General features: G+C 40.4%; 1 protein-coding gene across 1 annotated transcript in view; it reads right to left on the bottom strand.

Annotated features, from left to right (window-relative positions):
* CSMD2 (CUB and Sushi multiple domains 2) overlaps positions 1–13,448 on the bottom strand; it is a gene marked incomplete at its 5' end in the record, with an annotated part of 765,891 nt that overhangs the window by 120,791 nt on the left and 631,652 nt on the right. Inside the window, 3 exons of the mRNA XM_081962655.1 lie at positions 1,379–1,567; positions 4,680–4,889; positions 8,417–8,533. Coding sequence (XP_081818781.1) covers positions 1,379–1,567; positions 4,680–4,889; positions 8,417–8,533 — 516 coding nt within the window. The remainder of the gene's footprint in view (positions 1–1,378; positions 1,568–4,679; positions 4,890–8,416; positions 8,534–13,448) is intronic.

Raw genomic sequence — 13,448 nt, 5'->3', positions numbered from 1 at the left:
CCTGATCTATATAGTGTTTCTTAATCCTGGCCACTTGAAGATGTATGAACCGCAACTTCCAGAAATCCCTAGCCAGCCCTCTTTTCTGTATAGGCAGCAGGGAGAAAGAATATCCAACTCAGATGAGCAGAGAAGATTACTTAAACCTAAAACAAGCACTTAACCCCTTTCAGTTTAAAGGAATCTTTTAAAAACATTTGTGATAACTGGTATTGGTCTAAGTCTTCCTTAACCAGTTAACTGTGTGTTGTGAACTTTGACAATTTGTTTTGACTTTGGTTGCTAAAAAGGACTACTACATAGTTGAGCATAGGCGGAAGGTTACAAGACATGGGAAGCCTTCTAACAAACCAAAGTTTCCTCCAATGAGGGTGCGATGAGTAAATATATATATGTGAACCTGTGACTGAAGCAAATTTAGCAAAGTTCAGCATTACTATACTTCTGTTCATGCTGTTTTCTGGGAGAGCCACCAAGAACAAATGTCCACATGAAAGGAATACTGGAAGAGGCATGCAGAAGATGGAAGTGAACAGATACAACAGTCGTACTCAAATTAAATCAAAGCTGTGGGGAAAAAACAGATTTGTCACTTCCTGAAGGAGCAGAAATTAAGGGCCATGGACCTCATAATTAATGGATATCTAAGTACTGTGGAAGCAATAAAGTTGAATTAATAGTGTTCTGCTTCTAAGTGAAACAGAAATCGATAAAGGGTAAAGACCAACCAGTTCAGGTTTGTTACTACAGGGGTGGGATTGAAAAACTTTAGCAAACGATTCTCTGCCCGGTTGCTGGGTGGGTGTGGTCATGGGGGCGTGGCCCAATCAGCTTCCTGCACCATGACAGAGGGGGCCCTTTTTGTCCCCCCTAGGCTCCGGAGGCTTTCCCTGAGCCTCTGGAAGGGCGAAAACAGCCTCCCTGGGCTCTGGAGGGCTTTTGGAGGCTGGAAACGGCCCAGTTTCCAGAGTTCCAGTAGGGCCATTTTTTGCCCTCCCAGATCCTCTGCACAGGCCCTGCATTTACCTGTCATGATGAATGGGCCACGTGGAGACTCCTGGGAGGGGAGGGGTGGGTGGGATCAGCCAGTCCTTTCAACTACCAGCTCGGCGAACCAGATTAAAATTAGCATCTGGTTCGTCCGAACTGGTCCAAACCAGCTGAATCCTGAGTTTGTGTACTGATGCTGGTGATGAAGGATAGGTAAACTATATGTGTGGAAACAAATAAATTACGATGCCTCTTGCCAAATACCAACAAGCCCAGTATATACATTTAAGATGCATGTGATATATCTCTGGTACATTAATTCAGTGTGTTATATTCTCTTTTTTCCCTTAATAATCCCCTTCCAAGAAAAATCTCAATAAAGTCATACCTTCACACCTGGGCAATGGGTGGTCCCAGTTCCTATTGGTTCCATGTTGACAGGTTAAGACTGGTTGTCCAATCAACTGATAGCCAGGGAGGCACTCAAAAGAGATGGACTGTCCCACACTATAACCTGCTCCTCTTACGATGCCATTGGCAAAGGGCTCAGGATCTGGGCACTCCTGGAGTTCATAAGCTGGATATCATAAAAGACAAACATGGCAATGGATGTAAAATCAGTTATTCCTTTAGAGATTCTTTACCTGCAGATATTATCTTACTCAGTGTTGAAGCACATGCTCATAGTGAAGGGAAGAATAATAACTGAGGATGGGGAGTAACCTGACTTGAAACCTTGGAGGAAGTTAACAATTGGCACAATCATTGATGGGCAAGTTGTGTAAACCTTCCCATGTGCCTAATTTTGTTTAGAAGTCTTCTCTGGCCAATCTGCAGGGCTTCCAATGGGGTACTCTTCTCCAGATCTCCCAAGAATTGCTTTCAATGGTCAAATAGGGTTAGAGAGCTCTTCCTTCCCTCCCAAAATTCAGTGGTGGGATCCAGCCAGTTCACACCAGTTCAGGAGAACCGGTTGTTAACGTTATGAGCAGTTTGGTGGTTGTTGGAAGAAATCATTAGGGCAGAGAACCGGTTGTTACATTATTTGAATCCCACCAGAGTCTAAATGGCCAAAACTCTAACTTGGTAATTGACTTATTTTCAATGTTCTCTCAGCTGAACCACATCTGTGGTAACTGATCTCCAATCTTTAAGCAAAAGCTGCTTAGCAACCAAAGCTAGGAAACCAAGCTGCATGTGATTGCATCAGTTTCTGGAATCTATCCAAACCCATCCAATTGTGTATTTTTTGGAGTATAAGACGCACTCCCCCCCCCCAAAAAAAGAGGGTGAAAATCTGGGTGCATCTTATACACTGAATACAGCATTTTTGGCCTACTGAAACCTCACCCACTTTGCAAAAATGGATGTGCAGAGAGTTTGGGAGGCTTTCAAAGTGCTCCTGAGGGCTTGGGAGGGCAAAAAATGGGCCATTTCCCCCCCCCACCCCCCAGGAGCACTCTACAAGCCTCCCAAAGCTCTGCATGCCCCTCCCTTTTTTGTGCAAAAAACAAGGTGTGCAGAGGGTTTGGGAGGCCTGCAGAGTGCAAAAACTTTTTCAAAAATTTACCTCTTCAAAATCATGGTGCATCTTATACTCCAGTGCATCTCAATAGTCCAAAAATATGGTATATAAATAAGAGGACCAATAAATTGATAGGCGTTGTTCAGAAGTTCATCCTATCAGAGCAGCAATACATTAATAGCTATGGGAAGAGCTGCATTGCCCCAAAGGATCAATTTCCCATGATCTATTCCTGCCAGTAGAATAATATCTTGTCATATGGGCTGATTTACAAGATTAGTTTGTTCTAACAATGATCATCCCAGGCAGGTGAAAACACTATGGTTTTAAAGATTACTGGAATGCATCCTAAATTGTGATAATCTTGTACAAGTAGTCCTTGAGTAATGATTGAAGCCATTTGGAGGACATTTACAACCCAGAGTTGAAGTTTCAAAAGTCGCCCTTCATGCAATCACCTGATCACAATTCAGATGTTCAGCAACTGGATCTTATTCATGGCTATTTGCAGTGCCCTGTGGTCACATGACTGCATTTTACAATGGTTTCGTTGAAAACCAGCATTTTGATTTTCTGCAAGTGTCAATAGCAAAATATTGGTCTGCTTAATGACCACAGAATTCACTTAACAACCACAAATTCACTTAACAATCATGGTGAATCACTTATTGATTGTTGCAAAAGCTGTTGCAAAATCAGGTCAGTCATAATCCCGACCCATTTTGCAACTATGATGGACAAGATCCATTACATTATTAGTTCAAGGATTACCTGTGGTCAGTCCAGAATCTTCATTCTACAGTCAGATTAATAATTGCATGGTGAAACAATCATAAAATGGTACCAACTTCAATATAGTACCAACTTCACTGGATCTCCATTCATTTCCAAGTCCAATTTAAATTTCTGGTACTAATTGCTAAACACATTCACATAAATTAAATTGTATGGATTTCACTGCATATCATGCTGTTCATAAATATTGCACTGAACATTTTGATTATAGACCTGCATATAACTGAAATAATTAAAAATGACGCTGGTTTGATATGTGTGTATGTCTGCATGAAATAAATTTGGAAAGTGAGCATGGAGAGGGATATTAAAACTGCTTAGAAGATTGAGAGAAAGGAAGAAAAAACTTGACTGGCATATGGCAGCAAATTACAAAACAAGAGACACTGGGTGTTTTGAATTTTATTGTTAAATCTGGAGTATTCCTTCTGTCGAGAAGCACGCTGAAATTCTGAATCTTTCTTTTTGGGCTATTTTCTCAAAATTAGCACCAGACAGGGGGAATTCTCTTGCATTCTTTATTTTTAAATTGCAGTACTTATATTTGTATGACTTTTTTTTGTATGGTTACATGATTTTGTACCCATGATGCAAAGGTTGGCAATTCGGTGGTTCAAATCCCTAGCGCTGCATAATGGAGTGAGCTCCCGTTACTTGTCCCAGCTTCTGCCAACCTAGCAGTTCGAAAGCATATAAAAAATGCCAGCAGAAAAATAGGAACTACCTTTGGTGGGAAGGTAACAGCGTTCCGTGCACCTTCAGCATTGAGTTATGCCGGCCACATAACCACGGAGACATCTTCGGACAGTGCTGGCTCTTCAGCTTTGAAATGGAGATGAGCACCGCCCCCTAGGGGCCAGGAACGACTAGCACATACTTGCGAGGGGAACCTTTACTTTTACCTTACTAATTCAAAAGAGTTTGCTTTTGAAAATGATTTCAAAGGAGAAAATAATTTTTGTGGGTTTTTCATGTACTTCATGGGGTTGGTTTTGCACGTGTGAATATAATTTATTTTATTCTAACAATTTGAAGCCTTCTGCGTTGAAGTAGAAATACAGAGAAAAAGCTACAGAATAGACTTTGCAAGGAGGAATTTATCTGATGTAGTAATTAAGATGTCTCTGAGTACCTAGCAAATTAAAGTCGGGTTGAATTCTTAGGTATAGCATTAATATCTTCTGGAAAATATATTGTGGATTAACTTGTCTATATTGGCAGGATACTAGGATTTTGCTGGGCAAAACAAGAATTTCCATTACACCCTAAAAGTATTGCTAGTCGTCATAGCCTCCATCACTCTTGTCATGTGCCCCAAAGTCAATGGGGGTTGCTCCATTCTTAGCCTTCTCGGCTGCCTGCTCCTTACCTTGATATTCTACTTTAAAACCAGGCTTGTTCTGTGAGTGGTCACTGTGGAAATATATGGTGGTTTCGTGTGACGTGGAAAGAAGGGAGCCTGGGAGGTCAGTCCCACTAAATCGGCTGATGATGTTGCTGGTATCGTATGGCCCATTGCGAATTTCAACGAAGTCATGATTAGGCTCGGTGGAAAAGTTTAAGAACTGGAGATGAGCACCTGCACATGGCAGAGAAAGTGGGAGAAAAGAGATTTCATTAACTGAACGGCTCAAATATTCTGTGTTTGTTTAACTTTCCATCATTCTCCCCCAAAGTATATCTTGCAGAATAGAATAGAATAGAATAGAATAGAATAGAGTAACAGAGTTGGAAGGAACCTTGGAGGTCTTCTAGTCCAACACCCCTGCTTAGGCAGGGAACCCTACACCACTTCAGACAAGTGGTTATCCAACATCTTCTTAAAAACTTCCAGTGTTGGAGTATTCATAACTTCTGGAGGCAAGTTGTTCCATTGATTAATTGTTCTCACTGTCAGGAAATTTCTCCTCGGTTCTAAGTTGCTTCTCTCCTTGATCAGTTTCCACCCATTGCTTCTTGTCCTACCCTCAGGTGCTTTGGAGAATAGTTTGACTCCCTCTTCTTTGTGGCAACCCCTGAGATATTGGAACACTGCTATCATGTCTCCCCTAGTCCTTCTTTTCATTAAACTAGACATACCCAGTTCCTGCAACCATTCTTCATATGTTTTAGCCTCCAGTCCCCTAATCATTTTTGTTGTTTTTCCCTACACTTTTTCTAGAGTGTCCACATCTTTTCTGCATCGTGGCTTTTACATTGAATTCTTTACATTGAATTCTCAAGGTTTCAGAGTAGGAACTTTCATAGACAATATTGTACAATGTGGTAGATGCCAAAAGATGATCAGTATTACTCCTAGTGATTACTTGAGCAAGTCCCACTTTCACTTTCAGAAGTGGTTTTATCTTGCCTTTGTCATCCTAGGGCTGAGAGAGACATATTGGACCAAAGTCATCAGGTGGCTTCATATCTAAGGTAAGATTAGAAATGACAGACTACCAGTTTCTAGGCCAGTATCTTTAACCACCATATCAAGCTGGTTCTCATGTATCTATTGCTTCATAAATACAATTTAGGATCATTTTGTGCCCCTTAGAACCCAGGAGCACTATCCTACCAGCCTTGATTTAGAAATAAAAGATGAAACATCATGGGAAAGCACACTCAGGGGGCCTAGACTTTCTAAAACAATGCCTTTATCCCTGGCTTCCTTGTAACTGAATAAGGTCTATCCCAATATACCTCTTCTCTTCGATTGCTGTAATTCTGGGGTGTGTGTCTGTTTCCAGTTAATAGGAGTTTTTCTCCTGGTAGGTAATGGATATAAAGTGGGCAATCCCACTTCATATTTACTTTGCTTTGCTTTATTGTACTTCACTTTTAGGCTACCTGTCATCAAAGTACATAGGTGAAGCACAAACAGCAACTGGATTGCTAATTTGATGCCATCACCAAATACATTGTGACTTGCTTTGAAAGAATGCTTTGACACAGAAGGATATGGTGAAGAAGTATAGTTTGAGGGGCAGCAAATTGATTTTTTTAGCAAGATGTCCCTCGCCTAGATGTTGGATCATGGAGAACATGCCACTCACTGCTTGCCTGCTTCTTTCCTCCAGTACAATTAGCTAGTCATTTGGATTTTGCATGTTGGATTTAACTGGGACTATTAGATAGGACACTCTCCCCACTACTGAGAAGGAGATGGAGAAGAAGAAGAAAGAAAGAGAAGAAAGGAGAAGGAGGAGAAGAAGCCTACACCGAATCCAAGGCTTAAGAAAAAGTGCTCCCCAACTTGCATTGGAAGGATATAGCATTCATTAAAAAAACTCATTACATTTTATGACCAAATTTAAAAATGGTTCATCAGCTTCTGGATCAAGTGTTATTTTTGACTTTGAAATGGTCTTGCATGCAATTATTTTTATTATGATAATTATTTATTTAACAGAACCAACTAAAACAAGTGCAGAATAATATAATAAAACAGAACAATGTCTACGTTCTTAAAAATGGAAAAGTATCATCTACATATTTAAAGTTGCAAAGAAAGTAATGTTTGTTACCAATATGGCCCATAGATAAAATAATTGGGTCAGATAGGAGTTGAATATTCCTACTTCCAATATGAATATCAGTCAAAACCCATAACCCAGGTTAAAAAAAGGGGGGCCATTTCAAGAAAGCATTTTAGGAAGAAATATATCTGAATACATTTGTGTGAATGTAGGGAGTGGGATTAGAATCCAAATTGCCTTATAATAGACAGGGTTTTTTGACAGGGAAATAATGGTAATGAAGAGAACTTCCAACTCATTATTCTGGGCCAAACTCACGTATGTAATCTATTTTTTGAAACAAACATACAAAATCTGTATGTTTTGATGTAGAATGTTCTGGATGCAGAATGTTGTGGTTCTGGAGCTAGCTAAATTGAGCTAAATTGAGAGTTCCAGAACTGATCTATGCATTTTTGGAAGAATATCATCCAGAACACAAAGGAAGAAATGATTTTCTGGAGGCAAAATAAAATTTTCAGGGAGAAAAATGAAACATTCCAGATAGCTATTATACGGTATGCACATAACTATTTCCAATGCCCCTGCTTTAAAATGTCACTACTATGAACACTTCCCAATTATCTGCGGAAGAGTCTTGAAAGAAGGTGGAATTCTTATCCAATTGCTGGTTCAAGATTTAGAATGTGAAAGTTTTACCAAAGGAATTCTAGAAAAGGTGAGGTGGTACTATCGCTCAGCTGGTGTAATACAATACAATACAATAGTAGAGTTGGAAGGGACCTTGGAGGTCTTCTAGTCCAACCCCCTGCCTAGGCAGGAAACCCTATACCGTTTCAGACAGATGGCTATCCAACATCTTCTTAAAGACTTCCAGTGTTGGGGCATTCACAACTTCTGGAGGCAACTTCTGTTCCACTGATTAATTGTTCTAACTGTCAGGAAATTTCTCCTCAGTTCTAAGTTGCTTCTCTCCTTGATTAGTTTCCACCCATTGCTTCTTGTTCTACCCTCAGGTGCCTTGGAGAATAGTTTGACTCCCTCTTCTTTGTGGCAGCCCCTGAGATATTGGAACACTGCTATCATGTCTCCCCTGGTCCTTCTTTTCATTCAACTAGACATACCCAGTTCCTGCAACTGTTCTTCGTATGTTTTGGCCTCCAGTCCCCTAATCATCTTTGTGGCTCTTCTCTGCACTCTTTCTAAAGTCTCCACATCTTTTTTACATCGTGGTGACCAAAACTGGATGCAGTATTCCAAGTGTGGCTTTACCAAGGCATTATAAAGTGGTATTAACACTTCACGTGATCTTGATTCTCTCCCTCTGTTGATGCAGCCTAGAACTGGGTTGGCTTTTTTGGCAGCTGCTGCACACTGCTGGCTCATATTTAAATGGTTGTACTATCTGAACTGCCGTCTCCCCAGTGTTACCTTTAATTTCTTCTACTCTTTTTGCTTTCGTTAAACAACACCTTGTAAGTCAAAACGTTTTCTCTTTAAAATAAAAACATCTAAAACTATATTCATTCATTCATTCATTCATTCATTCATTCATTCATTCATTCATTCATCCAATGGCTGGTTTATCCTGGATCAAGCCATGAAAAGTATCTGAAAAGAGATGGGAAGGATGCTGTGATTGGCTTACCAAACCCCACAGTAAAGGATATCTTCCAGGTGCAATCACTGTTGCTAGGGTAGTTCCCAGGAAAGCCAGGGCTCAGGATGACACCTTCCATCTCCTCCAAGATTCCGCCACACTGGGCTGTTAAAATTACATGAAAGCAGATGGTCATAAACTATTTCAGATGTCTTTGTCTTTGGGTTGAGTAACTGTCAGGACCACTGAAGGAAGAGCTGATGGATGGGCACAGGATTGATGTGCTGAAGATTCAGGGTACCACATCTAGAGCATCTTTAAAAAAAGATGAATAGGGGATGCCAACTCCATTGCTAGACAGACTGAATTATGTTCAACTAAGCCAGGCATAGCAAGTGGTTCCTAGATTGCATGTTAATCCAAGCCCCTCACCGAATCTGCGAATTCTTTGTTTGAAATTTAAAATGAAGTCCTAATATACTGAAATAGGATTTTAGAATGCAGGCGACATCCGCAGGGAGCTGCACTTCATGAGGGAAACCTGGGGATTGATCCCAGTTCTTAGTCCACATTTGTTCACCCTCCAGGTTGAACTAACAAGATAGATTCTCCTAGTATTAATTGTGTCAACATTTATCAAACTAGGTTCCCCCCCCACACACACACCAACTGGGCGTGGGGTGGTGAGTCCGTGAAGGAGGGTGGTTAAAAAAACCAATATGGTGGCCGGAACTACACATTGGAAGCCTTGCCCTTTTTAGAATAGAATAGAATAGAATTCTTTATTGGCCGTGATTGGATATACAAGGAATTTGTCTTTGCTTCAGATGTTCTCAGTGTACATAAAAAGACAAGATACATTTGTCAAGAATCATAAGGTACGACACTTAATGATAGTCATAGGGTACAAATAAGCAATCAGGAAACAATCAATATCAATATAAATCATAAGTATACAAGCAACAAAGTTATAGTCCTGCAGTCATAAGTGGGAGGAAATGGTCAATAGGAACGATGAGAAGACTAATAATAATAGTAATGCAGACTTAGTGAATAGTTTGACAGTGGTGAGGGGATTATTTGTTTAGCAGAGTGATGGTGTTCGGGGGAAAACTGTTCTCATTCTTTAATATGTTTTACAAGTAAAAAGGGGGCATGGACTTGATCTTATGATCATTGCTGTGGCCACCATTTGACTTTTTTAAGCATCTCCATTGATGTCCCTCCTGAATAGATAAATGTCTATCGTAGGGAGCATGGGACAATTTCCTTTTCCACCATGATCTACCTATATGGTAACAAGGAAACTTATGGAGGTTATGCCTTCCTGTTCTCAATTCCTAGATCTGGGTCAATTTCCCATCTTCAGTTGTTTATCTATAATGGGCAGAAGAAATAACCTTGAGGGACAGAAGAAGAGCCATGGGCAAAACAATCTACAGTTAAAAGAAATTTGAGTCCAGAGTGGAATTGTAATCTGAGAAAGTGTCTCAGGCTTGATCTTTCCTAGTTTTCATGAAGATGAAGCATATTCAGTCTTGTAAGGTTCTGTTACTGAAGCCTTATAATGAAAATAGTATTAACATTCATAACTTTGGTTTCCCAGTCTGGTATACCTTGAAGGGCTAACAATATCCAGGACCCCTTCTTGGATTATAATAGACTTCTAGCTCCCTTCAATACAGTCCACACCAGAACCTAGAGGACTATGCTTTTAATTCACCCTGATATTTGACAGCACAGATTCCCTTCATTATATGCATTTTTTCCCTGCTGATTCTAATGCCTTCTAATTTCATAGCCCCTGGTGTCTGTTTAAATGAAACGCCTTCTCAATTATTTAAAAAGGGGAACATCTGGATAAAGGAAGATGGGAAATCCCTAGTCAGTCCATTTTGTAGGGACACGGTAGCAGTTTATCAATTGCTTTCTGTCTTTCGGAATGTGACACAACAATATGTATACCTTTCTACTATCATTTTTTTTCCCAGCAAGGAGAGAAAGCATGCTATCAAAGGCTATTTCTTTATTCAGGAGGTGCAGCCAGAAAATCAGGAATACTGATGCAACAAATCAAGCACCAATGCGCTGGGGTCATGCATGCATGCAGGGGGGCAGGCAAATGTGGGGGTTTGTGCATGCATGTACAGGGGGTGGGGGAGTGTGGGGGTTTGTGCGTGCATGTGTGGGAGTGGGGCACACACTGGGGGGTGTTGTGCACACATGTGTGGTGGCGGGGTGCACTGGGGGTTCACACACACATTGAATTATGGCTGCATGTGGGTGCTTTCAGCACACAGTGACACAAAGGTTAGCCACCATTGCCCTACGCCATTCAAGACAAATTGTCTTAAAAAGCTCCAGTGATGGAGTGACCACAACTGGAGGCAAGGCATTTCACTTGTTCTCATTATCAGGAAATTTCCCCTTAGTTCTAGGTTGGATCTCTACTACCTTAATGATCTTTAATGATCTTCTACTACCTGTTACTTCTTATCCTGCCCTCGGATGCTGTGGAGAACAGGGCAACGCCCTCTTTTCTGTGACAGACCCTCAAGTGGGTCTATGATAATTCATCTTGGCCCAAATGCTCCATGGCCAACTCACCTTGGCCAACTGGCTGCAGCCAACTCACCGCAGGGCAAGAGTTAGACTGATATCAAAGAAATAGTGGAACAGAATCATTAAAGTAATGATGCAAAAGGAGGGACAAAATGAAATGGCAATGGCAAAAATTAAAATATGTTTTTATTTATTTTAATTAATTTAATAGAATTGTTAAACTGCCCCACAGCAATTTGTCCCATGGTGAGTTGGCCATGGTGAATTGGATGCAGCAAGTTGGCTATGACACGTTGTCCCATTTCGCCCTCAAGTATTGGAAGACTGCTATCATGTCATCCCTAGTCCTTCTCTTTATTAGACTAGACATACCTAGTTTCCTCAATCATTCATCATATGGTTTCGCCTTCAGGCCCCTTATCATCTTTCTTGCTCTTTTCTGCGCTTTTTTCTAGGCTCTTGATATCTTTTTAAAATCATGGTGAGAGGAATTGGATTCACTGGTCCAGGTTTTAATTTCACAACATTACAAATGAAAAGACAATTTAGCTTTCTTTCTGTACATCAATATATTTTACTTAAAAAATATTGAACATCTTGTGATGCTTAAAAAATAGCTGGACATTGTGTAAAAATAAAAGAAGGATGGGCAAAATTGAAGAAGAGTGGGGAGAACCATTCCAGTTCTGAGACTATTATTCCCCCTTTCTGCTACCTTCTTTTCTTCCCCCAAAACAGGAGATTGCAAGAAAAGGTAAATAGGATTGATAGAAGTTTAAAACTTCATAGGAGTTTTAAAATTAAACTATGAGGCACGTTTAATTTGATTCTGAGGAAACTGCAGGATCAGGAATATCTGTAAAATGTGGTAAAAAAAAACACTTCATGATTAGGAGGGCAGAATCTAAATTCTGCCTTTTTTTTGCATTGCACATTTTTAAAAAATGGGCACAACTTCAATCACACCACAATAGTTGCCATCCATTTTTGACCACACCCTGTGGACATCCCTGTGCAGGATGCATGAGAGAAAAAAATCCTGCAAAATAAAATGAAGGAAGTCATAAAAGCAAGGGCAGTGACTGGACTTTCATTTTTCTCTAATCTTGATAGCAGTGTGGATGTAAAGAGAGAAAAAGTTTTGTTCAAGGAATAACGAAGGTCTTCTCTTAATCAGAAGGCTGCAGAATTACTTGTAGCACATGCCTCCATATTTAGAAACTCATTAATAGCCCTCTCCATTAGCTAATGTCTATATTTAAAACTATGTAAATCAGCTGTAGCTTGATGAAAAGAAAAATATATTTAAAAGAGAAAAGTAGAGAAATTCTCATCCCTGAAGAGGGATGTGCAAAGTCTGAAGTGATAAGGTGGCCAAGGATATGTGTATATGGGATTGTTCTGTCTTTCATCACTCAATGAAAGTTGTTTTAATTTTTGATTGGGAGTCACCCAGAGTTTATTTTAAGATGGGCAGCTATATAAATGTTTTAAAGAAACAAAGAATAAAATAAAACTGTCAGCATCCTTTCTGGCTTCCTATGTTTCTTGAAATCTCAAGAGATATGCCAGGGAGAATTCCTCCTCTTTTATTTCAGATTTGTGTAGCCAGACTGATAAAATAATGAATAACAGAAACACCAAGACCAGGAAAAGCACCATATATACCCGTGATGGCAAACCTATGGCACAAGTGCCAGAGATGGCACACAGAGCCCTCTCTATGGGCACATGCACCATCGCCAGCTACTATTCTAGTTTCTGGCCCGCACCAAAGTGTCAGAAAACGGCCTGAAAAACAGCCAAAAAAAGAGGCTGTTTTAAGGCCGTTTTCAGTTGTTTTTTGACCGTTTTCGGGCCAAAAATGGCCTGGAAAAGGCCCCCAAAACAGGTATGTGCACGCCGGCCAGCTTCAGATTTCCACTGCTCTGGTGCACGCAAAGACTGGCTGGGCAGCCTGCATGCATGTACCGGAAACCTGAAGATCAGCTGGCCAGCGTACAGCTGGTCTTCGGTTTTTCGGCGCTCCAGCAGGCACATTCCAGTTTGGGCATTACTTCTGCTTTCTTCCCCCTACTCCCCAGAGAATTCAGAATTTATTTAACATTCCTCTCTTAATGGGAATATTTTGTAGCTTACTACATACTGGATGTCAAATTTCACTCCCGCACTGATTGCATTGTGTCAGTCAATGCAAGTATATGTTCAATGTCGTGTCTATTGTGGATCAATGTTTTGAAAGTCACTAGGGGTTTGCTGCATGTGGGGGAGGTGACTTGCAAGACCTCATCTTTAAAGCTGATCTGTCACTTGTTTCTTTACTCAAAAATGGGCAAGGGTTTTTATACTAACACTGATCCAGCTGTTTTATGCTAATATTGATTCACCTGTTTCCATGTACATGGAACAGACAAAATAAAAATGTTCTGATGAAGTGCAAATAGGGGAAGGCCACCTCCAGTTATTGTTCGTAACTGAGTGGAAAATAATGCTGATGGGATGAACACAGGAAAAGTGT

This window comes from Natrix helvetica, assembly GCF_964273705.1.
Source record: "Natrix helvetica genome assembly, chromosome: 9".
Classification (NCBI taxonomy): domain Eukaryota; kingdom Metazoa; phylum Chordata; class Lepidosauria; order Squamata; family Natricidae; genus Natrix; species Natrix helvetica.
This window is presented reverse-complemented; position numbering and strand designations above follow the sequence as displayed.